This window comes from Ceratotherium simum, chromosome 30, assembly GCF_057802395.1.
Source record: "Ceratotherium simum simum isolate JZ-2026a chromosome 30, ASM5780239v1, whole genome shotgun sequence".
In the NCBI taxonomy this organism is placed as follows: domain Eukaryota; kingdom Metazoa; phylum Chordata; class Mammalia; order Perissodactyla; family Rhinocerotidae; genus Ceratotherium; species Ceratotherium simum.
In genome coordinates, this window is record NC_141929.1 from 11,122,036 (window position 1) to 11,148,153 (window position 26,118).

The 26,118-nt window shown below is 43.9% G+C and overlaps 1 protein-coding gene across 1 annotated transcript in view; it reads right to left on the minus strand.

Moving 5' to 3' along the window:
* Window positions 1-5,740: 5,740 nt before the first annotated feature.
* The window catches only part of VAT1L (vesicle amine transport 1 like), a 147,735-nt gene continuing 127,357 nt past the window's right edge, over window positions 5,741-26,118 (minus strand). The window contains exons 8-9 of the mRNA XM_004437090.3: window positions 10,139-10,222; window positions 5,741-8,299 (exon numbers count right to left, since the gene is read on the minus strand). Of these exons, the coding sequence (XP_004437147.1) occupies window positions 8,201-8,299; window positions 10,139-10,222 (183 nt within the window). The 3' untranslated portion in view covers window positions 5,741-8,200. The remainder of the gene's footprint in view (window positions 8,300-10,138; window positions 10,223-26,118) is intronic.

A 26,118-nucleotide genomic window follows, 5' to 3' on the forward strand; every position in this document is an offset into this window, starting at 1 on the left:
TTTCAGGAGAGGTGTTCTTTTCCCCCACTCATGCCAGTTTAGTGGCCACCTTAACTTATGACCAAATAGACTATGGATGGACCTTGGGGGACTAGCCATGGAACTATTATTCCAATATGGCCCACTCATCTGTTCTGCGCCCCCCAAACTAGACCAAGTAAAATGATAACATTCATATACGAAGATTTCCCATGGTCCTCTCTTGAGAACATTCTCCAGCAAACCTTTGATTAATCCATTTACTTTTAGTACGAAATCCAGAACCCTTGAAGGTACGTTCATGGGTTTTTATAATCCAGTCTTCTTAATCTTTTATCTCATCTCTTGATGCATGCAATAGCTAAATGGACCATTCCAAGAACGTACTTGTGCTTCCTCACTGATGCGCCTAAAGATAGTCACTTCTTCTGGATAGCTCTCCTCACCAGCTCCTGATGAACGTTCTTCATCAATTACGACCTTCTTTACCACTCCACCCACACAAGCTCAGTTCCAAGTCAGGCTCTACAAATAAATTGCCATTTGCACAAGAGACAAAACTCATTTGTTGTCATATCATTAAACTGTAAGCTCCTGGATATCAGAGACTATTTTGCATTTTTGCTGCTAAGGCATTAAGAATATTATGTCGAGAGCATGCTAGGTGTTTGAACACTTTGCTGAATGAGTGAAAAAACCTTGTTTTGAAGGCATTCACAATCTGGCTTTCAGATTGGAACTTGTGGGTAATGGTTTCAATCTGTTGACACGTACACTGTTACACTTGATCTTCATGACACTTCTAGGACATGGACAGTATGATCACCCCCATTTCAGCTAGCCCTGGTGGTCTAGTGGTGAAGATTCGGTGCTGTCACCACTAGGGCCCAGGTTCATTTCCTGGTCAGAGAACCGCACCACACGTCTGTCAGTTGTCATACTGTGGCAGCTGTGTGTTGTTGTGATGCTGAAAGCTATGTCATCAGTATTTCAAATACCAGCAGGGTCACCCATGGTGGACAGGTTTCAGTGGAGCTTCCAGACTAGACAGAATAGGAAGAAGGACCCGGCCGCCTGCTTCTGAAAACACTGGCCATGAAAACCCTACGAATAGCAGTGGAGCATTGTCTGATATGGCGCCGGAAGGCGAGAGGATGGAGCAAAAAGACGGGGCGGGGTTCCACTCTGCTGTCCACAGGGGTGCTAGGAGTCGGAATGGACTTGATGACATTAACAGATTCTAGTAGTGGAAAGCTCAAATGCTGAGCCATTTGCATAAATTTGATCCCTGATTTGCCAGACTCCCAGGCTTATGGTCTTAATCACTGCACAGCGTGCGTGCATATGCCTGTGGCACGCTGAGGTTTCAGCTGCTCTTGTCTAAGTCACTCCTTTGGGTGTTTGGGTGCCAGTTTGAATAACTCATGGGGCACATTTCCCAGCATCTTTGCTTGGGCTGGTAATAGAAGCTCTGATTGTTCTGCTCACGGCAGAGAACGGAAAAAACACTTATCTCTTAGAGAGTGCAGGCTACTATAACAAAGTATGATAGACTGGGTTGCTTATAAACAACAGAAATTTGTTTCTCATAGTCTGGAGGCTGGAAGTCCAAGATCAGGGTGCCAGTGTGATTAAGTTCTCATGGGGGCCTTCTTCTGGTTGCAGACTGCTGACTTCTCATTGTGTCCTCACAGGATGGAGAGAGGAAGCAAGCTCTCTCATGACTCTTATAAGGGCACCAATCCCATTCATCAGGGCCGCACCCTCATGACCTCATCTAATCTTGATTACCTCCCTTCTAGTACCATCACATGGTAGTTGGTAGGGTTTCAACATATGAAATTGGGGAGGACACAAACATTCAGTCCATTATTTTTTTCTCCCACAAACAAATACAGGAGCAAAATATTGAAATCTTTATATTCCCTGTGATTAAAAAAAGGAAGAAAGCTATTGAGTATTTCCCAAGCATTTCATTCTTTCCGGCATTGGCAAATGGGAGCAAGGAAGGAAGCTAAGGTTTCTTGAGTGCTTACTACATACCAGACACCATGCTGTGTGCTTTAAGTACATTATTCTCAGGAACAACACCCACTCATCTTTCAAGACTTCACTCAAGCATCTCTTCCTCCATGTACACTGTCCTCACCATCCTCTTCCATCGTAGATTTGACCCCTCCCTTCTTTGTGCCCTTCTCCCTCTAACATTGCATCACTGAAGCCATGTTGCACATCTTTACGTCCATTTCTGTCCTTTTTCTAGACCTGCCGTCTAAAGTGAAAGCCACGAGTCACAAGTGCTGCTGTGCATTTGAAATGTGTCTAGTCCAAATTGAGATGCGCTGTAAGCATAAAATACACACCAGATTTTGAAGCCTTAGTATGAAAAATAGAATGCAAAATATCTCATTAATAGTCTTTATGTCGACTATATGTTGAAATTATAACATTCTGGATATACTGGGTTAAATAAAAAAGTTGTGTGCCGCGTGACAACTTTTCCGTCAATGACGGACCGCATATACGACGATGGTCCTGTAAGATTAGTACCATCTAGCCTAGGTGTATAGTAGGCTGTACCATCTAGGTTTATGTAAGCACACTCTATGATGTTTGCACAACGATGAAATTGCCTAACGATGCCTTTCTTAGAATATATCCCTGTTGTTAAGCAACGTATGACTGTGTTATTAAAATTAAATTTCCTTGTTTCTTTTTACTTTTTTAATGTGACTACTAGAAAATTTAACTTTGTATGTGGCTCACATTTATATTTTTATTGGATGGCACAGTTTAGACTGTGAATTTCTTGAGGAAAAGTCTGTCTTATTTTCTTTCTATTTCTAGGACCCAGAACAGGGTCTGCACCCAGTAAGTGTTCATTAAATATTTATTGAACAAACATGTGGTTTCAATTAATGCAGAGCCCCAGATTTTCTGGCCCCAATGAAGAAGAGACCTGAAATTTGGCAGGAAGGTCCCAATGAAGTCACTCATCATGGTGACATTATGGAGGCATTTTGGCTGTCTCTCCTCTGAGCAAAGATTGTGCTCTCCAAGGGAAGAGACCAATTAACAAAACAAAAAGCAAAAAAGAAGTGGTCGTGTGAGCTAATGGGATAGCTGGAGCGGGGAGTGGGAGAGTGTTAGTAAGACTGAAATATAGTTCGTGGAAAGCCTCAAAAGTTTCCGCCTTTGGGCCAGTGCCAGTGGCCTAGTGGTTAAGTTTAGCACGATCTGCTTTGGCTGCCTGGGTTCGTTTCCTGGGCGTGGACCTACACCAGTCTGTCAGTGGCCATGCCGTCATGGCGGCTCACATATGAAAAGAGGAAGATTGGCAACAGATGTTAGCTCAGGGCGAATCTTCCTCAACAAAAAAGAGGAAGATTAGCAATAGATGTTAACTCAAGGTGAATCTTCCTCAGCGGAAAAAAAAAAAAAAAAAAAAACTTCCCCCTTTGACTGCAGAATAAAGAGCAAATTCCCTGGAAGATTCATAATAGGAGCTGTGGGCACTTGTTCCATATCTCCTCTCTGCTCCCATACGCACCAATGGCTTCTTGTGGCTGTCTGTCTAGGGCATTTTCTGGCCACAGCAATGTGCTTGGTTACACAGGGAAGGACAAGAGTGTTGGGGCATCAACACGCTTGTTAGGAGTCACCCTCAACCACTGACGCATGGGAATTGATGGATAAATATATCTTCCTCACCTTTCATGGGACAACTCTGGGGCATGTCTACAGTTTCCCACAGTGGTAATCTGCTCATCAGTACACTGTGAATTGGCTTCTTCCCTTTCCTGTTTTATGTTTCCACTCCCCCATCTGTGCTTCTTGAGATCACCTCCCAACACTATTGACATTCAAATCCTTGTTTCAATATCTGATTCTGGAGAACCCAAACCAGGGCAGGGGGATCAAGGTATTTGATATCCAACTCTGGACCCCCTTTAGGCTCATCTCATATCCCTCCTCCCATTAAACTCCCCATTTGCTCTCAGTAATCACCTCCAGACCCCAAGCTTTTACGTCACACCATTGCACATCCTTGTTCCTTTCCATGGAAATCCAAGATTATCAGGTTGGCATTCAAAGACCTCCAAATCTGGTACCCATTTCCCATCATGACTTTCTCCTCTACTCCATCCCCACATGTGTGTATTTCAGCTAACTGGTCCACTCTCCATTCCTCCAATATGCACTTCAAAAGTTCTCCCCTCCTTGCATTTACACAAATGTTTTCCTTTGGCCAAAACGGCTTTTGAAAGGTTTGCCTCCATTACTACCCTAACCTCATCCACACCGCTGAAAAGAATTTTGTTTCCAACTGCTAGACCTCCTCCCCATTCTCAGAGTTATAAGTGAAGATGTGGATTTTAGTTTAGATTCCAGTTTTTGTTGCTGGACTGTGTTTAAATGTGACAGTACACCAACACTGGCTACATGAGGCCATGAGAGTCATATGGAATACATAAGCATTAAAGGAGAATATATGAGAAAATCCCTTGGATAGTGACTTGTAAGCATTTCACTGACAATGTGACTAACTTTTCTACTTTGTAAATTCAGGTTTATATATGTGGCATTTTATTGACATGGGACTAGCTCTATTTTTGCGGGGGGTGGGGGGAGGGCTTCCTGCTGAGAAATATGGCAAACACAGTAAGCCTCTCTCTAATCATGAATTCCTCTTTTGTGAAATCTTAGCTCTTGGGGATTTACTTTTATGTATCTCTTTGATACATTATTAGATGATGAAAATAAAAATGGTTGAGATGTGTGAGCTTTAAAATCAGCACTTCACCAAATGTGAATTCACCAAATGTTACTTCACCAAATTTCTGGATGGAGGGGCAGAAAGAAAACACATCTTGATATGCATATTATTTGCTACAAAGCAAAAAAATTTACAAACATATCCTTGAAATCAGAGGAAACAGAATCCCCAAAGAGTTTCTAGTGAGCAAGGGATGGTAATTTGAAATGCACTGTATTTTATCCTTATTTTAGCCAAGAAGCATGATAAAGCAATCAGGAGCATGGTTTCTAGCTTGATTCTACATCCTGGCTCCACCACTTACTGGTTGTGTGATTTTAGGCAAGTGCAAAAAAAAAAAAAAAAAAAAAAAAAAAAAATCTCCCTATGCCTCAGTCTTGTCATCTATAAAATGGGCATAATGTTAAACCCTACCTCTCAGGGCTGTTGGGAGGGTAAGGGAGTTAATACATATGTAGCTCTTTTAACAGCATACAATAGGTGCCTAACAAATGCCATTATAATTATTGTTATATAATGTATTTAATTTTTCTTTTATTTGGTGGTTTTATTTTCTTGCTTGAGGGAACTTAAATGTTTTTTTAAAGGCTTGTCTCCTCTCAACCCCATTTTTTCTCTGTAGCCTTTAGTTTTCATCAGGAGATTCTTCTATCACGTTTTGTATTTTTTTATTTCTCCTTTTTTTTTCAGCGTCTTTTTTTTTCTCCCCAAAGCCCTAGTACACAGCTGTATATCCTGGTTGTAAATCCTTCTAGTTCTTCTATATGTGAGCTGCCGCCACAGCATGGCAACTGACAGATGGGTGGTGTGGTTCCATGACCGGGAAACAGACCCAGGCTGCCAAAGTGGTAAGAGTGCCAAACTTTAACCACTAGGGCATTAGGGCTGGCTCTATTTCTCCTTTTTAAGTCACCCATTCCTTGCATTTAATAATGCGGCCGTTTTCCAAGAACTATGTGGAGTAATTGATGCCAGGCAAGGTGATGCTATGCTGAATACTTTATTTATATTTTTTATGTAAACATAATTTGCTTTGTAGGCACAATATAACAAAAGCTCTAAAGCCACAAATACATTAGACAATGTTTCAGTTCACTCCAATCAAGCTTAAATTACAGAGAAGCCTTCACAGTTCCTTTAAGGCAAACTGAGACGTTCTTTCCACTTCCTGCGAAAAACGATCACGTGACAGGAAAGAAGGGGCTCAAAATGAGAGTGCATCAAACAGTTAATTTTGATTTTTTTCCCTATTCTTCATAGCATAAATTGATCTTATTGGTCAAACTCTAGTTTTCTCTTCTCATTCTGTATTCTGAGGAGACAAAAAGGTTTGGCATCATTTGTGATTATTGTATGAAATTTGCTAGCCGAGAAAACAGATGTAGGGAGGAACGACTTTCCATGCTCTCCTCTGGACATAAAAAGGCCTTCTGGATTCTGATTGTTGAGTTCCCACGCCCCTGGCAGAGGAGAGCCCAGATACACCCAGTGGCTCTTTGCTCCCCCAGCCCTAGAAAATGTCATTTCTGTCCAGCTCACCAGCGATGTTACTTGAGTTGCGGTTCTTCTTAAGATCCCATTTTCAGCTTGGTTATGGGAGAAACATGAACAATAATACAGCATTTATTGAAGGGGTTGGGGGGATAAAACCTCTACATTATCTCTCTAAATGGCCCAGAATTGGAATATTGGTGAGTCCTGGGGTAGGAAGAGAAATGACATTGGGGTCTTCTTTCAAGATACTCTCATCTCTCTGCTCATCAGATGGCAGCAGCCTTTCTCATCTTCATATTTTACACGTACATTCACGACAAGGAGAAACTCTCTTCAGATAAATATTTGGCATAAATAAGTCATCATCACAAGCTTAGGATAGGAAAAAAGAACATGATTAGTGAGGTGACATTTGTTACAAAAGGATTTTGGAAATAAAACAGGTAATTGCTGAAATGCACTCATTCCCATCACCTGGGGGGAGTTGGGTCTACCCTAAGGCTCATTGGTGGAGAGACTGGGCAATGCAGGAATCCTCCGATGTCTTCCAGAATGCAAAGTGAGTTGGAATGCTAATTATGTGGGCTCCTTCAGTCTCCAGCTTGGTTTGTGAGTGATGGAGTCAACCCTTTGGGTCAAAAGAACTGGGAAGACGGAATGAGGAACCCTCTTGTGGAGACAGGGAGACTCTCTCTCTTCCTGCAGGGAAACTGTTCACTTTAAGCTATGTCAAATGGGGTGGGGTTTCTTAGGCATATAGGAAATGGAAAATTGGGCAAGGTATGTAATCAGGTAGTTCAGTCCCTGATTTCCAAAAAGGCAGAGGCCCTGCAGAGTCTGCACCATAATTTCATGTTTTGGAGGAGAGGAACTACGCATTTGGCCTCAGATACTGAACATCAACCTTTTGTGTCGATAGAGTTTGTTACATGTTGGAACATGCTTTGGCAAGAAGAAAGATACTCATGGATTTTTTCCTAAATATGCTCTACAAGGGAGGTCTTCCTTGGGGGATCCTCGGTAAAGGTGGCTGCTCACTACCAAGAAATGAAAATAGCAAAATTGTCAATGCCAATGGCAAGTGTGCAAACATAGGTGAGTCTTGGTAATGACTTCTGAAATAGTCCCACACGCAGTGAGTTTTCTTAAAATTAAAATAAAATATATAGGCAAGGGGAGGAGCTTGCTCATGAGATGTGATTTCAGAGGAGACATCTCTGTGGCTGGTCCTCAAACTCATGCTGTTGACCCACGTTCTACCCTAAAAATTCCACATCTGTTTCCCTGTGTTTATGGATAAGAACCAATGAAGGGATCAAACATCAGAGGGCGAGAGGAGAGTGGTTCAACCTTCGGACCATGAAGCAACTAAATGAATGTAAGGAAGTTGCCTCTTAAATGGGGAGAGAGAAAGTACTACTGTGGTGGAGAGGTCCTAAATTTATGGGCTCATGAAAACATCTTCTGGCCTACCCTCTTTCTGCCAGCCAAATTGGCAAGCGCTCTTGTCAGAAGCGTGGGTGACTGGCAGCAAAAAGTATCATTGGCCTGAAGAATTCTAGGACCTGGACAGTGCTTTGTGACAACACCTTCCAATCCAAACTTGCCTTTGCCCATGTCTGGTCTCTTAGGCATTGGGCCTGTGGGCTTGTATTCATTTTCGAGGCTGTTCTAGAACTGTCAAGAAGGACCCAAAGATGGATGGTTTTGAAAGAAGGGAGAGGGGAGAGTGTAATACACAGATGGGGGCGGGACATAATACTGCATGGAATGGGATTGGCACTTAATTTCAAAAACAATGGTGATCAACAGCTTTTTAGCTCAGCTGACTGCAGACAAACACGACACGCACTGGACTACAGCATTTGTTCACTGGGGCACAGAAGAGCGTTCTCAGCCGGCTCCTCTTCTTCCAAACCATCCTTCACATTCTCCGGCCTGGGTCCTGGGTCACTGGATGAAGGGCATCCGTTCCTTGTTCTCGCTGTCACCCTCGTGGTCCTCCTCCTCTTCTCCCGCCTCGCTGGTCTCTGTGCTGTCGTTGGCCATCTGTAATTCAACAGAGGACTCGTTAGAGGCCTCTGCAATCTGTCTCCTACCTTCTCCGAGCTTCTGATGAAGCTCTGGGAAGGCTTCCTTGCCCCCTCTGGAGCCTCAACCCTGTGCTGTTTCCTTTTCTGTTAGGTGCTCGTCCCAGAAATGACCTCACTGGACCCATCTTGGGTCTCGTGATGCCCTACATTTAGTCTGACTACGTGTTCCTTCTCCTTTGAGCCTAGTCTTCCACCAGGACAGGCTGTGGCCTCCTTCCCACCATAGAGATGCTCCAAATACCACAGATCTGAGTTGGCCCCTTCTCAATCATCATTTTATTTCTTTAGGTACCAGGGCAGAAGTCCACCTGAAATTGAGGAAAAGGACAATGACATATGCCAAGGCAGGATCTGAGCTCTCACCCTGAAAGGTGGGCTTTTCAATTCCTACTTTGATAAGAATCCCCCCCCCCCCCATAGTCAAACAGGCCTTCCCACCAGCCTGAGGGCCCAGCAGGACCTCACATGTAATGAGACAGGCAGCAGCTCAGGGCAGGAAGCTGGTGCCAACTTCTCTGCTTGAAAGCAAAAAGCCGTCCAGGACGGCTCTAGGTCCCCTTCACTGATGGGGCTGTGACAGACTTGGTCACGTGTTTAAAGAAGACAGCATAGGTGCACAGAGGACCCAGGATCCCAGCACCCTTTTCCTCCCTAACCTCCACCCTTCATCTGCCTTCAAACCTTTGCTGGCACAGTCCTGGAACTTGGTAAGCATTTCATAAACTATATCCATATTGTTATTAGTCCCTTGCACTTTGTAAAATGCCCTCTTATTAAATCATCTTTCATTGAGTGAAATGGCCATCATTCCTAAGCTACATTATGGTCACAAAAGCCAAGACAATACTTTTAAAAGTACACACTTTGGACTAAACCATGCAAGAAATTTAGTTCTTTCTCTTTTATGAATGACTGATGCAGCTTCAAGACTAAACATGGCAGAAAACAAACAAAAAACCCTTCCTAAGTATTTTCTTTATTAAACCTTTCCTAGAACTTAGTGTGTATGACACGATGCTTTCTGTGTATGATTTTAATGGATTTGTGAGAATTGATCAATCTCCAATTTACAGACAGGGGGACCGAAGGTGGAGTGGCAAAGTTAACTGCCCAGGCCACACACGGGCTCAGAGCTGGCCTTTGAATCCATGCATGCTGATGACAGTCTTGTGTTGACCACCACACTGTATAGCCCCCCTTAAGGGGCCCCTGAGGAGCTCTAGGGTGTGAATGTGAAATGCTTCCCTCCTGGTGAGATTCCTGGATGTAAAGGTTTTATCCCGATAAAAGGAAACAAAATCCATGTTGTTGTAAATGGGATGATTTTGTCTTTTTTTTGTGGCTGAGTAGTATTCCATTGTATGTATAAACCATTATTACCTCAATAAAATAATTGGAAAAAAAAGGAAAAGAAAACAAAATCAACAGAATCATCAAGAGGCATCTCGGAGGCAGCTGGCATCCTTCTGTTGAGTATGTGAATGTGAATTTCTTAGGATTTACTGGGAATTCCTGTCACTTGTGGCAGCCAAGAGAGAGTGGACCTTGTCACAGACACAGGTCCATTGTTTCTGTCCTTTCCTGACTGCCCTCAGAGTGCTCTTGAAATGCCCTCCCCGAAGCATTTTCCCTTCCTTCTTAGCATTCATTTCAGTTTGTGACTGCCTAACCCCTCATTTGCGCCGGTCGTTTGATTACTGCTGGTCTCCCGGAGCCAGTGAGCTGCCTGCATTTCCCTCCACCCCCACCTGTGCTGCCCACCTGAACTGAATGGATCTCTCTGCTTTTGACTCACCAGTGGAGTCGGGGTCTTTTCGACATCCAGAATTAACTTGCCGATGTTCCCTCGGTCGTGGATCCGCTGCATGGCCTCCTTCACCTGAGAGAGAGGGAGAAACACGGAAGTGCTGGTTAGGTGAGATGTCGCCCAGGTGAAAAGCGAGCCTGGAGAAGCCAAACCACCGCCTGCCCACGAGGGGGCGCTGCGGGTCAAGTTTAGTGGCTAAGCCCGCGATCTATCAGACACTGGTGGCAAATAAATTCTGGTTGTGTCACTCACACACTCTGAACTTGTGAAGCAACTTGGTCTCCTGGGTCTAAAAAATGAGGGTGATAGCTCCTGACATATGTAGATGAAAATATCTTTAAAAAGAAGGGCGTGGGGGTGGGGTGGGGAATGTACTGTGGAGTTCCAAGGAGTACACGGTGCAGAGTGGCAGGACACATCAGCCAGAATAAATTTTGACCAATAAAATTATTTTCTGAGGGTCATTTGTGTCCTCCTTACCTAGATGTTATATCACTCCGACTCACAGTTGTCTAAAATGACCCGTTATCCAGGCTGAACTACATTCAGGAAAATTCCCATAATTCCTGGTTATTGGGTGCAAGTTTTCTTTCCACCTAAGTAGAGATTTCCCCAGAACTAGTATTCCCCAGAAAAGAGGACCTACTGTTTCCTTTCAAATGATGGGGCCAACAGATGTCTCCCGGGATCCTCTAAAAAAGCAAGTGTGTGACATAATCTGATTTATGCTTTGAGCATTTCATTCTCTTGCTGTGTGGAAAATGAACTGTAGGGGGTGCTGTGAGGATTAACTGAAATAAGGCAAGGGAGATCCCAGTGCTTGGCATGGGTACATCCTCCACATCTCTTAGTGAAATCTAAGTGGAAATGTAACATCTCTCGATTGAAAAAAAAGAGTTACAATAGATCTAGCCTAAATAGTTTCCCTGAAGTCTCGAGTTTTTAAATATTTTTGTTCATTCATTCAGTCCACAAATATTCATTAAATGTTGCTTAAAGGCTAGATGCCATGGTTTAAAAAAAAATTAAAACGTAAGCTCGGGTGTCTGCCTTTCAGGAACTCAATCTGGGGCTGATGGAACAATGTTTACTTATATAAAAGCCAAAGCTGACTTCTCATTTGGATAAAAACTTGACAGAGCCATTAAAATGTGTGTATTCTAATTGCTTTTCTGGGACTTTGTCCTAAAGACATAACTCAAACTATGGGGAAAAAACCTTACCACACAAAAGATACTCAATCACAGCATTGCTTTTAATGGCAAAACATTGAAGCAACTTATATGTCACAGAATAAGGGAAAGTTAAGTAAACCATGGCTCTTACGTTTATCTATTAATGGAAATGTTATGTAGCTGTTAAAATGCTAATTAAAAAGAATGTACCACAGGATTAAATGCCTTTATAATATTGTTAAATAAGAAAATTAAGACATTTTTATTTACCTCTTGCCATAAAAACATGGAAATCCTAAAATACCTAAAAAGGGATTTGGATATACGATAAAACATTATGTAGGGGAAATGAATGCCTTTTAACCTAGTGTCCAAACGTTGTTATTTGGTAGCATGTTATCAAATCAGTGAATGAAAATGCATCTTTAAATGCAGTCTTTGGGTAACCTAGCATGAGTGAGAATCAACTCTGCTTTACAGACTGACAGTGTCATACAACTGTTAAACTTCCTGACCCTAGTACATAACCCTGTAGATTTCTTCTCTTTCTGTGGTGAATGTTGCTTTTCAAAGTGGTTTCATATTTGGTCATAACAATAGCTACTATTTACAGAGAATCTTTAAATATCGTGGCAGACAGCTTCTGAAATGGCTCCCAACTGTCCCCACCTCCTGGTACTCACACCCATGTGTAAACCCCTCTCCCCTTGAATATTGACTGGACCTAGTGACTTGCTTCTAACCAACAGAATACAGCAAAAGGGATGGGATGTTGCTTCCAAGATTAGGTTATAAAAGACTGTGACTTCTGTCTTGCAGTCTCTCTTTCCCTGACTCTTCTTGCCTTCTTGCTCTGAGGACATAAGCTCCACATTGTGAGCTTCCCTATGGAGAGGCCCATAAGGCAAGGAATGGAGGGAGGACTCCAGCCAACAGCCAGTGAGGAACTGGTACCCTCAGTCCAAAAGCCCATGAGGAACTGGATCCTGCCAACAACCAATGAGACAGCTTAGAAGCAGATCCTTCCCCAGTTGAGTCTTGAAATGAGACCAAAGCCCTGGCTGACACCTTGATTGAAGCCTTGGAAAAGATCCTGAGGCAAAGGACCCAGCGAAGCCATGTCCAGATTCCTCACCCACAGGAACTCTGAGATCATAACGTTTTAAGCCATAAGTTTTGGGGATAATTTGTTATGCAGCAATAGACAACTAATACATTCTTACCTTGCAAGATATACACTATACCCATTGTTCAGAGAAGTACCTTGATGCTCAAAGATACAAGCAATTATATTATCCAGAGATTATATAGCTCTGAGCAACAGAACTGTGGTTCAAACTCAGGTTTGTCAGACTTCAAAAGCGATGCTTTTTCCCAGTTCCACCCAGACTGTGTAGCTTCATTTGATTCTCAAAGGCAGAGGAAGGTGGTAGGTAACATCTCACATGATGGCTTCCCCGAATTCAGCTGTTTATTACCCTGGCAAGCCATTAAGCACCTGGAAACTCCTTGGAGATTAGGAACAATTTTTAAGCTGCTTCTCCAATAAGATAGAGCCCAGGGAAACTGAAAAGCTATTTTCTTACCAGTTAAAACTTATTGTGATGCTAGAAAAAAGCCCCCTGCAGGGCTGGCTCTAATCTGCATATTTTTGGACATTTCTTTCTGAAATGAACTAACTCCTTGAAGTTCCTTATGTGGGAGGGTGGAGAAAGGGTTAGGAGTCTTTCAACAGATGACTAATGTAGTCTGATCCCCAGTGATGATGTTTGAGTTTACATCCTCTTAGGCTGCCCTTGGAGATGTGAAAGAGTCCTTTTGATGACAACTCGAGAGGAAAGAAACTCCCATTTTTTGATCAATTCTTTATCAGGGACAGTGTGGGGCATTTTACATATGTTCCTTCATTTTATCTGCACACCAAGCCTCTTAGGCGAGTATCGGCATTATAGTTTCACAGATGAGAACCCAAGGGGGAAAAATCTGAGTCTGTCCCACGTCACCACCTGAAAGGTGGTTAGACCCACATGAGAACTAAAAGAGCAGTTCCCCTTTTTAGGACTCTGGACGAAACCCAAGTCAGGGCTCTGCCGTCTGCACCCCAAAACTACCCTCGAATAACACCACCACAGGGTAAAGTCTGCAAAAAGAGATTTTGTTCCCAAGTTACCAGTTTATAAGCTGAGGTACCTCAGTAGGTGACAGCCCTGGGAAGATGGGGGTGACAGCCCCCAGAAAACTACTTGCCTCTCTTGTGGCTACCAGAGAGATTTTTCTAAGGCACTCTTCTCTTAAAACCTGTTCCCATTGCACTCAAGAGAAAAGTCCAGTAGAGCTGCATTGCCCAATACAGTAGCCACTGTCACCATATGCACTGAGCACTTGACATGCAGCTAGCACAAACTGTGATGTGTGTGTGTCAAATACACAGCAGCCTTCAAGGACTTAATAACAAAAGAGAATACAAGCTATCTCAGTAAGAATTGTTGATATCCGTTACATGTTGGAATAATAACATTTTAAATATTAAGTGAAACATACCACTAAAGTTAATTTCACCTGTTTCTTTGTACTTTTCTGAACGTGGCTACTACAGAATTGAAAACTTTGAGTGTGGCTCACATTATAATTCTGCTGGATACAACCGGACTTGATTTTCAGGAGCTAATGTCTGTTGCCCTGTCTGGCTTTATTGCTTCCCCTTCTCCTCTCCCACCCCCCTCACTCCTGCCACTGGAGACATATCTGAAGTTCATTGGGCCTCTCAGCTTTGTGCCTCTTTGAAGGCGCAGTGCAGACTGCCCAGTATAGACTGGGTTCCTTCTCGGAGCGCCCTGGTCCCGGAGCTTACACAGATTTGTCTCCTGGCTGTCGACTGAGATGTGAATTCTTTTAGGAAGCTGCTCTGGCCCCCAACCCCTGCCCCTTGCAGTCTGGGCCAAGTCTCCTTTGAGCTCCCGTGGCACCTCAGGCCAGCTAGTGATGTTATCATTATCCTCAGCTTGGAACTTACTCATCAGCCTTGCCTCTACGTTGCAAGTCTCTAGACCAGTGCTGTACAAAAGAAATAAGAAGTGAGCCACAGAGGTAACTAAAATTTCTCTAATTAGCCACATTAAGAAATATTAAAAATAACTGGTGAAATTAATTTTAATAATATATTTTCTTTAACCAAATCTATCCAAATATTATCATTTCAATATATACTCAATAGTTAATGAGATGTTTTATATACATTTTTGTACTAAGTGTTTGGAATCTGTGGTGTATTTTACACTTACAGTGTGTCTCAGTTCAGACTAGCCACACTTCAAGTGCCCGGTGGCTGCATGTGGCTCCTGTCTACCATAATGCAGAGTGCAGCTCTAGCTGGGCGGGACAACAGCACCAACCTCAGGGACCCCGGTGCAAAGGACTGTCTGGCATATGATAGCCTCCAGAATGAATGAATGAATGAATGAATGGACCAGCAAGTGGATATGTGGAGATAGCGAGATGCCGTAAGGCTAAGTTTCATCCAGAGGTTTCTGTCCCATATATCTCACATCCCAGAGCCCCTGGCCCAGGTGGTTGTCTCTTGGTGGCCTGCTCAGTGCTGCCTGCATGGCCCAGTGGAATCTGCTCATAATCTGGGCCATAGTCCCCCACACCCAGTCTGAGATGCCACTGCCAGCGGTGTGATGGGCCAGATCTGGTCTCGGCAGCTGTATTTTCCAGGACTAGGGATTCTGGGCATACTCAGGCCATCCCTGCCAGAGCTAGTTTCCCATCCAGACAGGGGGAGGAAATCTGAGTCATGTCATTCAAACACCGCAGATGCCAAGATCCTGAGCACAGAGGTCATCTGGGCTTTTTCTGACACTGCTTGTCCCTGGGAGGTTGCTTCAACACCATCCCAAGCAGATGGTGGCAGGAGGTAGTGGGAACATCACTGGGTCCTAAGCTCTGCTTTGACTTGTAATGTCATTCTAGCAAGTCGCTTCATCTCTCTGCCCTTCACCTTCTTAAAATATTAAACAATAATAGCTGTACTATCCATTCATTCATTCATTCACTCAGTCAGTCAGTCAACAGTGCCAAAGCCCTGCTCAAGGAGCTGTGTGTAGAGTAATGGGTGAAACAGATCTGCTCTCTCTGTCCTGAGGGAATCACAGTTTCACTTAGTAAATAGGCTAAACATAATAAAATCAATTTCACGATTAAAAAAGTGTGTTCCTGATTTATGTATGTAGCCCCAAGGGATCGCAACTCATCAGAGTTGATCCTGTACCATTGATTCACACTTCAACAAAGTCCACTGGCATTCAAGACGGCACTCAAGCACCAGCCACAGGGGAAATGTAATGGGCTCAGACCATGTTTGCAGAGGAGCAGTAGTTATGGTCATGCTTATTTCCATCTGCAATGGTACTAGGAGAGGTGGGGTTTCTGGAAGCCAGGGAAGATGATGGAAAGCAAACACCTACAAGATTCCCTGCCCTCATGAAGTTTATGGTCTTACGGGAGACAAAGACTTAATCAATCAAAGAAGGACTCAAATAAATGTAAGATTGCCACTTGATGATTCTAAGATGGTGTTATGAGAATGTGGATAGGGGACCTGACCTGGTTGGGAAGATCAGGGAGGGCTTCTCTGAAGAAGTGACCATTGAGCTGGGATGAGTAGGATGGAGTAGGATGTAGCTAAGACAAGAAGGGAGAGAGGACCATTCCAAGCAGAGGGAGCAGAATGTGAGGAGAGACTGCAAAGAGGCCAGTGGGCATGAGGACAAAGAAGAAAAGTGAATGTGGACCAAGATGCTGGGAAGGATGGTTGGGGCCTTTGGTACTACATCTAAAGAGTTTCCAAGGATGCAGATGCCCACACCAGCTCAGACAAATCTAGACTATCCTTCCACCTTGTCACCTTCTAACTGAGTGGTCATTTCCTTCACACTTGGGTAATGAGAGTTAACAATGCTCAATCTTTGCTTGGGGTCTTATTTAATGTTTCATAATATTCTATTTCCTTTTGAATGGTGTGAAAGTCATTAGGGTACAAATGACACCACTTAATAATCAAAGCATCTGGCTTGTGCTATGAATAGTAATAAGCCTAGCTACCTAAAATAGGAAAAAAATAAAGATGGATTATTCCACAGATCACTGCACCTATTAGATGATAAATTAAAAGGTTTGAAAAATAAGAAATGAGTAATACTATAATTAAGAAGCACATTTACCAAAGACGTCTGTGGAAGATTACTCACATTAACGATATCCATCCTTGGGCGGGACGGATGATTGTTTAAAATCCAAAGTGGGTGTTGAAAAGTAACACATTCATTGCTAGTAGACTTGGAATCTGGAACTTCTGTGTTCTGTCAAGCAGCTGCAGGAGTCTAAAGTGAGTGAGCCCCGAGATTTTGACCTGGATGGAAGAGTGACTGGCCAAGTAAAATGTCAGGGACCGTGGACTGACCCACTGGGAAGGCAGAGAAAAGATTCAAACACTCAACTTCTTTTTAGACCAGATGCATACGGGGTCTGTGCAACGATGCAGGGCAAGAACTACCCTGGGGCAAGAGAGGTGACTAGGGGGCAAAATTTAAGGAGGCACTCACTCTCAGGTACTGACTTAGCACTTGTACCACCCTGAGAGTGAGCGCCTCCTTAAATTTTGCCCCCTAGTCACCTGTCTTGCCCTACTCTAGTCCTGGCCCTGCAAGGATGACTAATATTTTTAAAGGAAGGGAAATAGCAAGTAGCTATTATAAGAGAAGTATCTGCTTGGCCACAGGACAGCCAATGTCCCAGGGGATGTTCCAAGAGAATTTTTTAAGAGGCCATTAGTAGCAACACTGGCTTAGAAGAGGTAAGGAATGTTCTGAGAGTGAGGAAGAAGGGAAAGCAAAAAGCAAGACAGTACAATCTGGATGGAGTAACTATTCCTTTTTCCCTGGGTACTTGGATGACACTGATTCTCTTGATCAAATATATATCATGGCCCTCATGGATTCAAATGAATTAAACATTGAACCAAAAGCCAGAATGTTCTGCAGAAATCTGCAATCCATGATCAAGCCAAACTATGTATATGTTCTTATCCTATTATATTTTGAACTAAAGCAAAAGATGGAAAAATAATCTAGTGAATTGCCTCCAATGTTTGTTTCATTTTATTTAGCAATGTCCCCACTGTGGGATTTGGATGGTTGAATAGAATTGAAATGGACACTCAATGGATGCTTCTTCTAACATGTGAGTGAGGCCTGGGGAGGAGGATAAAAAGGTACATGTGATGATTCGTGTTCCCTGCAGAAAAATATTTGTTGTACAGTCTGTAAGAGAGAGGTCTGCAGTGTGACGGGGCACAGAAGAGGAAGCAATTGGGGGTGGGAGAAGGATGCAAACCAGGGAAGACTATTGAGAGGAAGTAACTTTCAGTCTGAGATTTGAAGGTCAAGTAGAAGTTTGTCTCTCAGCCAAATAGAAGGACATAAAAATAAACTAGGGAAATACTGCTCCAGTCAGAGAATGAGTCATTAATGGCCACAAGAGCACTGAGGGTGGTGATGGTAAGTTACACTTCGAAAATCCTCATCAATTGCTTACGCACCTCAAGTCTGCTGGACGCGGGGTAAAAAATAACCCGAGCTCCTGCTGCTCCTGAAATTCCACGTGACAATGGTAGAACTTACAAAATACAATTTCAACTGGTTCTTGCTTTGAATCTGTTACAGCAAAATCCTCACACCCTTGGAGAGATACTCTGCATTTCTGCTTAGAGGACTCTAGTTCCTTACTACAGATGTAACTACCTTGCTTCCAGATAATACTGGTTTTATTTATTCTTGGATTGATAACTGTACCATTCCCTGATGCCTGAAGGTTTTCACCTTCAGGCATGAGGTTTGTGGAAACATGAGAATTTGTGGGAAAGGATTAGAACTATGAGGAGCCCAAAGACTCTTCAAAGACTTGAAAGTTCTCAAGTGGGTAGCCACATTTTCAAAGGGATGACAGCCAGACCTGCTGACATTTAAGACAATACAGTTTAGAAGGCAGAGGTGACCTTTCTTTCTGCTTGGAGAGAAAGGGCTTGTTTGCAGGTGTTTGAGGGCATTTTTACTACCTAAGGGAATTGAGATATACTGACTATGTCATCTAGACATAGTTGTAATTTAGACAAGTTCAAGGGTGCCTAGTATGCAAAAGCAGAGGTGGCCAACAGAGGCAGATATGCCTGGGACAAGTTGTCTGGGAACTGTGGAATAGTCTAAAGTAAGGAGTGGAAATAAAAGAGTGATCCTGTTTGCGTAGGAGGGATTTGCAAACCAAGTGCTCCTGTAGAAAGCTGGTTCCCCACCACTTTGATTGAAGGGGGGTTTCTTGTGGATCCTCCTCCTTAGAGAGGAAGGATGCGTGAGGGGCTACGGGCTCCGGACCTAGGAGCATAGAGATATGATAGTCACCACCTGCCCATAGGTTGTATTAGGGGAAAGTAAGAGTTTCAAGGAAAGAGCTGAATCTAAAAACCAGGTAACTGAAAAGGATGAGGCAGAGGTGTTACATCCATGGGGTGGTGGGGGACTCTGTTCATTCTCATCACAGCAGCTGACACGTGACGCATGCTCAGCAGGTGCCGTCCCCGAGCAAAGCACCTCATACGCATGATCTCATTTCATTGCATCCACCCCATGAGGTAAGTGGGAGTTTGTCAGACTGTCAATCAAGGGTGCATAAAAACATCCTCCTTTTTCTTCTTGGGTCCCTGTTGCTCATGGAGGAGAGCGGAGATGAAACTGAGTTTATCGAGGTTAAGTGGCTTGCCCAAGATTCAACAGTGGCATATGGAGAAGCCAGGCTTCAAACCGAGCTCTGTGTAACTCCAGGGCTCAATGCACTGTTGCCAGCTATGCGAGAGTGGGATGGAACCAAGAAGAGTGAAGGAGTGGGAGAGAGGAAGGCAGGCCATAGGACCCCGGGTACTGCATTGTAGGACCAGGAATGTGTTATTTCCTCTGTACTTTCATATGCTTGTTATGACACTTATTTCATTCTCTCTTGAAGAGTTTCTCAACCTAAGAACTATTGACGTTTTGGGTCAAATAATTCTTAGCTGTGAGGGGCTGTCCTGTGTACTGTAGGATGTTTAGCACCATCCCTGGCCTCTACCCACTAGATGCCAGTAGCATTCCGCGGTGTGACAAACAAAAATGTTTCCAGACCTTGCCAAATGTCCCCTGGTGGTGGTGGTGGGGGGGCCAAAATCGCCTCCAGTTGAGACCTACGGTGTTATGGGAGCATCTTCCCCTCTCCACCCCTCCCATTGGTCTGTGGGCTCAAGGTGCCCCACCTCCAGTACCCATGTGACACCCTGGACAGGGACATGCCCACAGGAGATTGGGTTCTGCTCTATGCCCAGGACTAGGAAGAGGGTGTGGTACACAGCAGGCGCTCAATAAGAGAACACAATATGGTCTCTGACCTCAAGATGCTCATGATTAGATTAGTTTTTCTCAAAGTATCAGCTGAAGGCTGTCTGCATCAAAATCACAAAGTGCAGCTTTTAAAAAGGGACGTGTTGGCCTCCCCCTAGGCCTATTGTTGAGGCTGCGGAGGCACTCCACTCCGGGCGATTCTTGGGGCTCTGAAGTTTCAGTCCTTGAACTTCACTGGTGCTTCATTTAACAATATTGACTGCCCACCATGAGTCAGGCACTGTGCTTGGCTGACTAAAATCCCCCTGAGGGGGTAGGCTGGTGTTCCATGCTTTACCGTCTGGACAGGGCTTAGTTTAATACTTGGCTTAAATATTATTACTTGTTGGAAAGCGGCAGAGAGCCACAGCTACCACCCCTCCCATTCTAGGGCAACTGAGAAGGAATCATATTTCAGCCTTGGTTCTGCCTGCTTGTGCGGAAATCAGACAACTTGATCTCTGCTTGGTGCTTTGAGAAACCTTCAGGATATTGTTTCACTGTTAATTAAACCCACTCACTATCTCTGTGTGGCCCCTCAAAGGAGCTAGCAGCTGAGTTTCATCTGCTTATGGTTTGAGGGGATGATCTCTGTGGTGGTGGGGTCACACGATGTGTGTGTGTGTAAGCTAGAATCAGCAGGGTACTCGGGCAACCCACAACCCATGGTAAAATGAGCCAGATCTTATCACGATGTAAGCAGAAAAATCAGAAGCAGAGATGCGTGCTGGAAATGCAGTAGGAAGGCCTGTTTCATTTTAAGGAAGAAAACAGGGCCGGCCCCGTGGCTTGGCGGTTAAGTGCGCGCACTGTGCTGCCGGCGGCCCGGGTTCGGATCCCAGGTGCGCACCGACGCACCGCTCCTCTGGCCATGCTGAGGCCGCGTCCCACATACAGCAACTAGAAAGATGTGCAGCTATGACAGACAACTATCTGCTGGGGCTTTGGGGGAAAAAATAAATAAATAAAATCTTTAAAAAAAAAAAAAAAAAAAGGAAGAAAACAGTAGGATCTAGGGTGACCCAATGGTTCGTAGAGATGTATATCCTTGAATTAAGAAATGCAAATCAGTGCTCTATCCAGTGAAAACAAAAGTCCAGAAATAAAACGGCATTTGGCTGTAACTACAACCAAGTAAATAATTGTTTGCATATGGACAAGAACCTGGAGATACTACCTTGAAAAATCACACCCAGTCTACAGCTAAACTAATCGTTCTTTTCATGTTTTTAAAAAAATTACGAACACACGGTAACGTTGAGTAGTGTGTTAGTTTCCTAGGGCTGCTGAAACAAGCTACATCAAACCAGGTAGCTTAAAACCACAGAAATTTCTCGCACAGTTCTGGAGGCTAGAAGTCTGAAATCAAGGTGTCAGCAGGATTGGTTCCTAATGAAAGCTCTGAGGAAGAATCTTCTCTATGCTTCTGGCCCAGCTTCTGGTGGTTGCCGGCAATCCTTGGTCTTTGGCTCATAGACACATCACTTCAATCTCTGCCTCTTTCTTCACATGCTGTTCCCCTGTGTTTCTATGTCTCTTCTCACCTTCTTTTCCTTTTTTTTGCTGAGGAAGATTCGCCCTGAGCTAACATCTGTGCCAATCTTCCTCTATTTTGTATGTGGGTTGATGCCACAGCATGACCACTGACAAGTGGTGTAGGCTCACGCCCAGGAACCGAACCCAGCCCGGTGAAGCGGAGCACGCCGAACTTCACCACTACACCATGGGGCCAGCCCCTCTTCTCATCTTTTTGTAAGGATACGAGTGACATTGGATTAAGGGTTTACCCTATTCTGGGATGACCTCATCTGAATGTAACTTTCTGCAATGTTGCAATGTTGCAAAACATCTGGAACGACCCTATTTCCAAACAAGGTCACATTTTAAGGTTCAGGGAAGGATAGGAATTTGGGAGAGGACACTATCCAACCCTATACAGGTAGTAACACCTTTTAAAGTTTTAATTTTTCTTTTAAAATCTTTTTCTTATGAAATAAAACACATATACAGAAAGCTACACAAAAATATATAGTTTGTAACCACCTAGGTCAAAAAATAGAACTTTGCAGAGCCAGCCCTGTGGCTGAGTTGTTCAAGTTCCATGTGCTCTGCTTTGGCAGTCCAGGTTCACAGGTTCAGATCCCAGGTGTGGACCTACACCACTTGTCGGTGGCCTTGCTGTGGTGGCGACCCACATACAAAATAGAGGAAGATTAGCACTGATATTAACTCAGGACTAATCTTCCTCAGTAAAAAAAAAAAAAAAAAAAGAACTTTGCCAGCCACTCCCAAATATCAACCCCTTCCCCTCTTCCAAATGTCACCTCCTGTATCCTGATTTGTAGAGTGATCACTTCCTTGCATTTCCTTAGTTTTTCACCCAACTGTACCTCCCTAGGTACCATAGTTTTGTCTTGTCCATTAAAAAAAACATGGATACCCTGATCTTTTAAATCTACAAGTTCTGGTCCTTGCAAGTTCTGTTGACGAGCCCAGGTTGTTTGACACGTGGATTTCCCACCATCTGGATTTTGTGGATTATGGACAGCAGTGCAGGCCAGCATGTTCCTTGTGCTCTGTATTTCCTCCAAGTTGGTAGCAGGTTTGATCAGACGTCAGGTCTTTGCCAAGTCTGTGGGTGCTGCTGTGTCCTCCGGAAGGCACACAATGGCTGGCTGGCCCTCTTCACGACACTCACTCAGTGCTTAGACCTATTCATTTATCGGGGGTTGTGAAATGGTGATGGTCTAATTCTAACACTTTGTGTTCATTTATTAGCTGTCATAATTTTATAAGGAGACACGTCCCTTCATCCGTTATTTGATTACCAGTGATAAACAGTTCATATAGGAAAGGAGAATATATAATAATTGATCCTTTCTTTGTGTTTACTGGTAGCAACATTAAAGAAACCGAATAAAGCTTTATGAGGAAGTTTCACTAATTTAATAGTTAATATTTCTTATTTGATATTTAAAGGCAAAAAACTGGAGCACAGTGTCAATCAGGTGTAGGATGCTTAAGGGAATTAGAGGACATCCCTGTAAGGTCCCCTCTTCCCATCTCTTACTGATGTGATAAGGAGAATAAGTAATTGCACATTCAGTGTGGTCACATCTATGTGAAATATATATTAATACAAATAATAAATAATAGGTTGTATCAACCTAACAATCTTGGCTACATCTGAGTGGGGGGTTATGGCCAGTTTTCATTTTCTCTGTTATACTTTATCTGCGTTTCCTATTTTTATTAACTTATTTAAACCACTTTATTGAGGTATAATTGGCATGTAAAAAGCTGTATGTAATTAATGTTTACAACTTGATGAGTCTGGGGATAAGTATACACCCGTACACCCATCACCACCATCAAGGCCACTGACATACCCATCACCTCCCAAGGCTTCCCCCCGTCCTCTTCACTATAATACGTTTCCCCCGGTCGTCTTCATTATATAATAATTTTTGTGGTAAGAACACTTACCATAGATCTACGCTCTTAGCAAATGTTAAGTATACGATACAGCATTGTTAGCTATAGGCACCATGCTGTGTAGCAGATCGCCAGAGCTTATTTCTCTGGAAACTTTGTACCCTTTGACCATCGCCTCCCCATTCCCCCTCCCCAAGCCCCTGACAACCACCACTCTACTCTCTACTTCTGTGAGTTTGACTAGTTTAGATTCCACATACAAGTGAGATCATATTTTTCTGATTTTAAAAGTGTCCACAGTGAGCATGTGTTCACTGTAGAGTAAGTTTTAAAAGTGATGGTGAGGAAAGCCACCAGCTCCACTTTGATCATCACAGTAGTGAATCGAGGTTACAGAACAGGGGCTGAGGGAAGCTCACGGGGCAGGGGGGTCTGCAGCCTTTCATGGGGATGCGTGAGTAACTCCAAAGTAAAACGAGCCACCAGCTGCACAAGAGGAGCCACGTGCTGTCGTAACCAGCAGCCTCACCTGTCAAGTGTCTTTTCTAGGATGCTCCATCAGAGGATGCTCTGTCAGTACCGCAGAGACAACGCGTCTGAGGAAACTCATTATCTCCCACCGCCTCCTCCCACTTAACACACTCTCTCCAGGCCATCAGAATAGAAACTTGACCTTTCATTGCAGAAGGCATCTCCCCTGCTACAGCCAGTCAGTCGGAGGTCTTTGCTCTCATCTCCTTGTGTGTTATCTCCCCTCGCAGTCACAGCCAACCTCAAGGCCCCATCCTCTCCCTCCAGCCTCCTATTTGATCTCTGAGGCTCCAGTTTTTCCACTCTCCTATCTGCCCTCTTTCTGCTGCCGGAGCCATGATTACTGACCCATACAGTCGTATGTCTTTCATGTCCCAAATGCTTGGTACTGTGCTGTAAATTCAGTAATGATAATGACAATAATAGTGATTTTGATGGCTAACACTGACCACTTAGCACATGACCTGAGCATGCGCTGTCAAGTGTTTTTCACGGAACAGTCCATTTGCTCCTCATTATAACCCTATGATGGACGTACTACAATTAGTCTCATTTTACATATATAGAAAATGTGGATCAGGGAGGTTAATTAACCTAAGGTCACAGACATAGTAGGTAGAAGAGTTAGAATTTTAACCTAGACTGTTTACGAAATATTGACAGATGAAATGATATTATGTCTGGGATTTGCCTTAAAATACTCCAGAAAAATAGCAGGGGAGGGGAGGCAACAAAAGAAACAAAATTGGCCAAATTAATCATTGTGGAAGCTGGGTTGATGGGTACGTGGCCTGAGCGGGGAGAGGTGGGGCGGGTGTCAGTATCTATTATCGCTACTTTTGAATATGTTTGGAATTTTCCAAAAAGGTTATAAAATGTGAACTTTGTGCCTTCTTCCCCAAACAACAACTATAACAACAGTTTTAGCACCCAGATGCTCAACTGTTAATACCATATGCTAGCAACCTAGCATATGTTTGATGATGATGTTACAAATGAGGGGTTTGGGTTTCTTAGAAGCTTGGTGCCAGAGAAGTTTGAGGTGTTAGTCCCATCTCCCCAGACAGAAAAACGTATCCTTTTAACCAAACAACCCAGCTTTGCAGGGGTAATAAAAACTTCCAGTATTGAGCACCTACCATGTGTCAGGCAGCATGCAGGGAGATAACACACGCAGCCCCCGCCCTGGACAAGCCCACAGGCTGCCAAGGAAGGGAGGCCACGGAGACGCTCTATCCCACTAGAATGTGGGAAGAGCTATATTCTAGCTATGAAAGAAGAAGCGTGTGAGCTCAGGGGAGGAAATGACTCAATTCAGAGAAAAGTTGCATTTATGTTGGGTTTTTAAGGGTAGGGAGGCACTTCCCAGGAAGAGAAAATGAATGTATTTGAGGCAAGAACAAAGTCCAGAGAGGAAATGAATGACTCGCTCATCCAGGGAACTGAGAGTTAGTGAGGGGGCACTGTGTGCCCTGGGGGACACTGTGTGCTGAGCTTTGTGGGTCGGGCTCTCTTCTGAGGGAAGTAGGGAGCCAGGAGAGGTCTTCCTCTTGGGCGTAATCAGAGATGTGACTTGGGAAGATGGCCTGGAGAGTGAGGTGGGCAGGTGGGGCACTGGACGAGGAGAAACTGGGAGACCAATGAGAACTGGGAATTAGGGATGCTGGTGAGGTGGAACTGACAAGACTTGAAGGCGGGATATTGAGATAGGCTGTTAAATCCCACCTCACCTTTAAGATCATTTCAGGCTGTTTGGAAGCCATACAATTCCCCAAAGGGTGGAAAGATTCTGGAAAATGACCTATGTTTTGAAAGATTCTCCATCAAGCAGAGATGAGATCTGAGGTAATTTGATTTATCGTCATCCATTTCAATTAGCATTGGAAACAGATGACCTTGTGAGCCCTGGAACCTTCCTTATATCAGTGTCTGTGTGACTCTCAAGTCTAATTTTTAATTATCTCTGCTCATTTGCTGAGGCACGGAGGGGAACCAAAGGGCTAACCTTTTCTTTCCTGCATCTTTCTCATTTGCCTGTCAGCTGAGTTTTTCCTCTAAGCACCAAGGAATATCTATTACCTTGAGGTTGCGTTGCCATGGCAACGACACAAAAAACAGGCTCACTATATAGGGGAAAAAAGTAAGCCAAGGAAGGAGGTATTGCCTTCCAGCAACTTTCCATCCCTACTCAGGGGCTCACTGCCTCAGCCCACTGGGCAAGACGTAGCGGATAGAAGTGCCAGGACACTCTTGTTCCAAACTGGGGTTCACTGGGTGGTCAAACTGGACTGATCCCCAAGGGAGGGCTTTGAACAATAGTCAAAGACCCTCTAGAATCATGGGGAAGGGTGGATCTGGGAAGGTC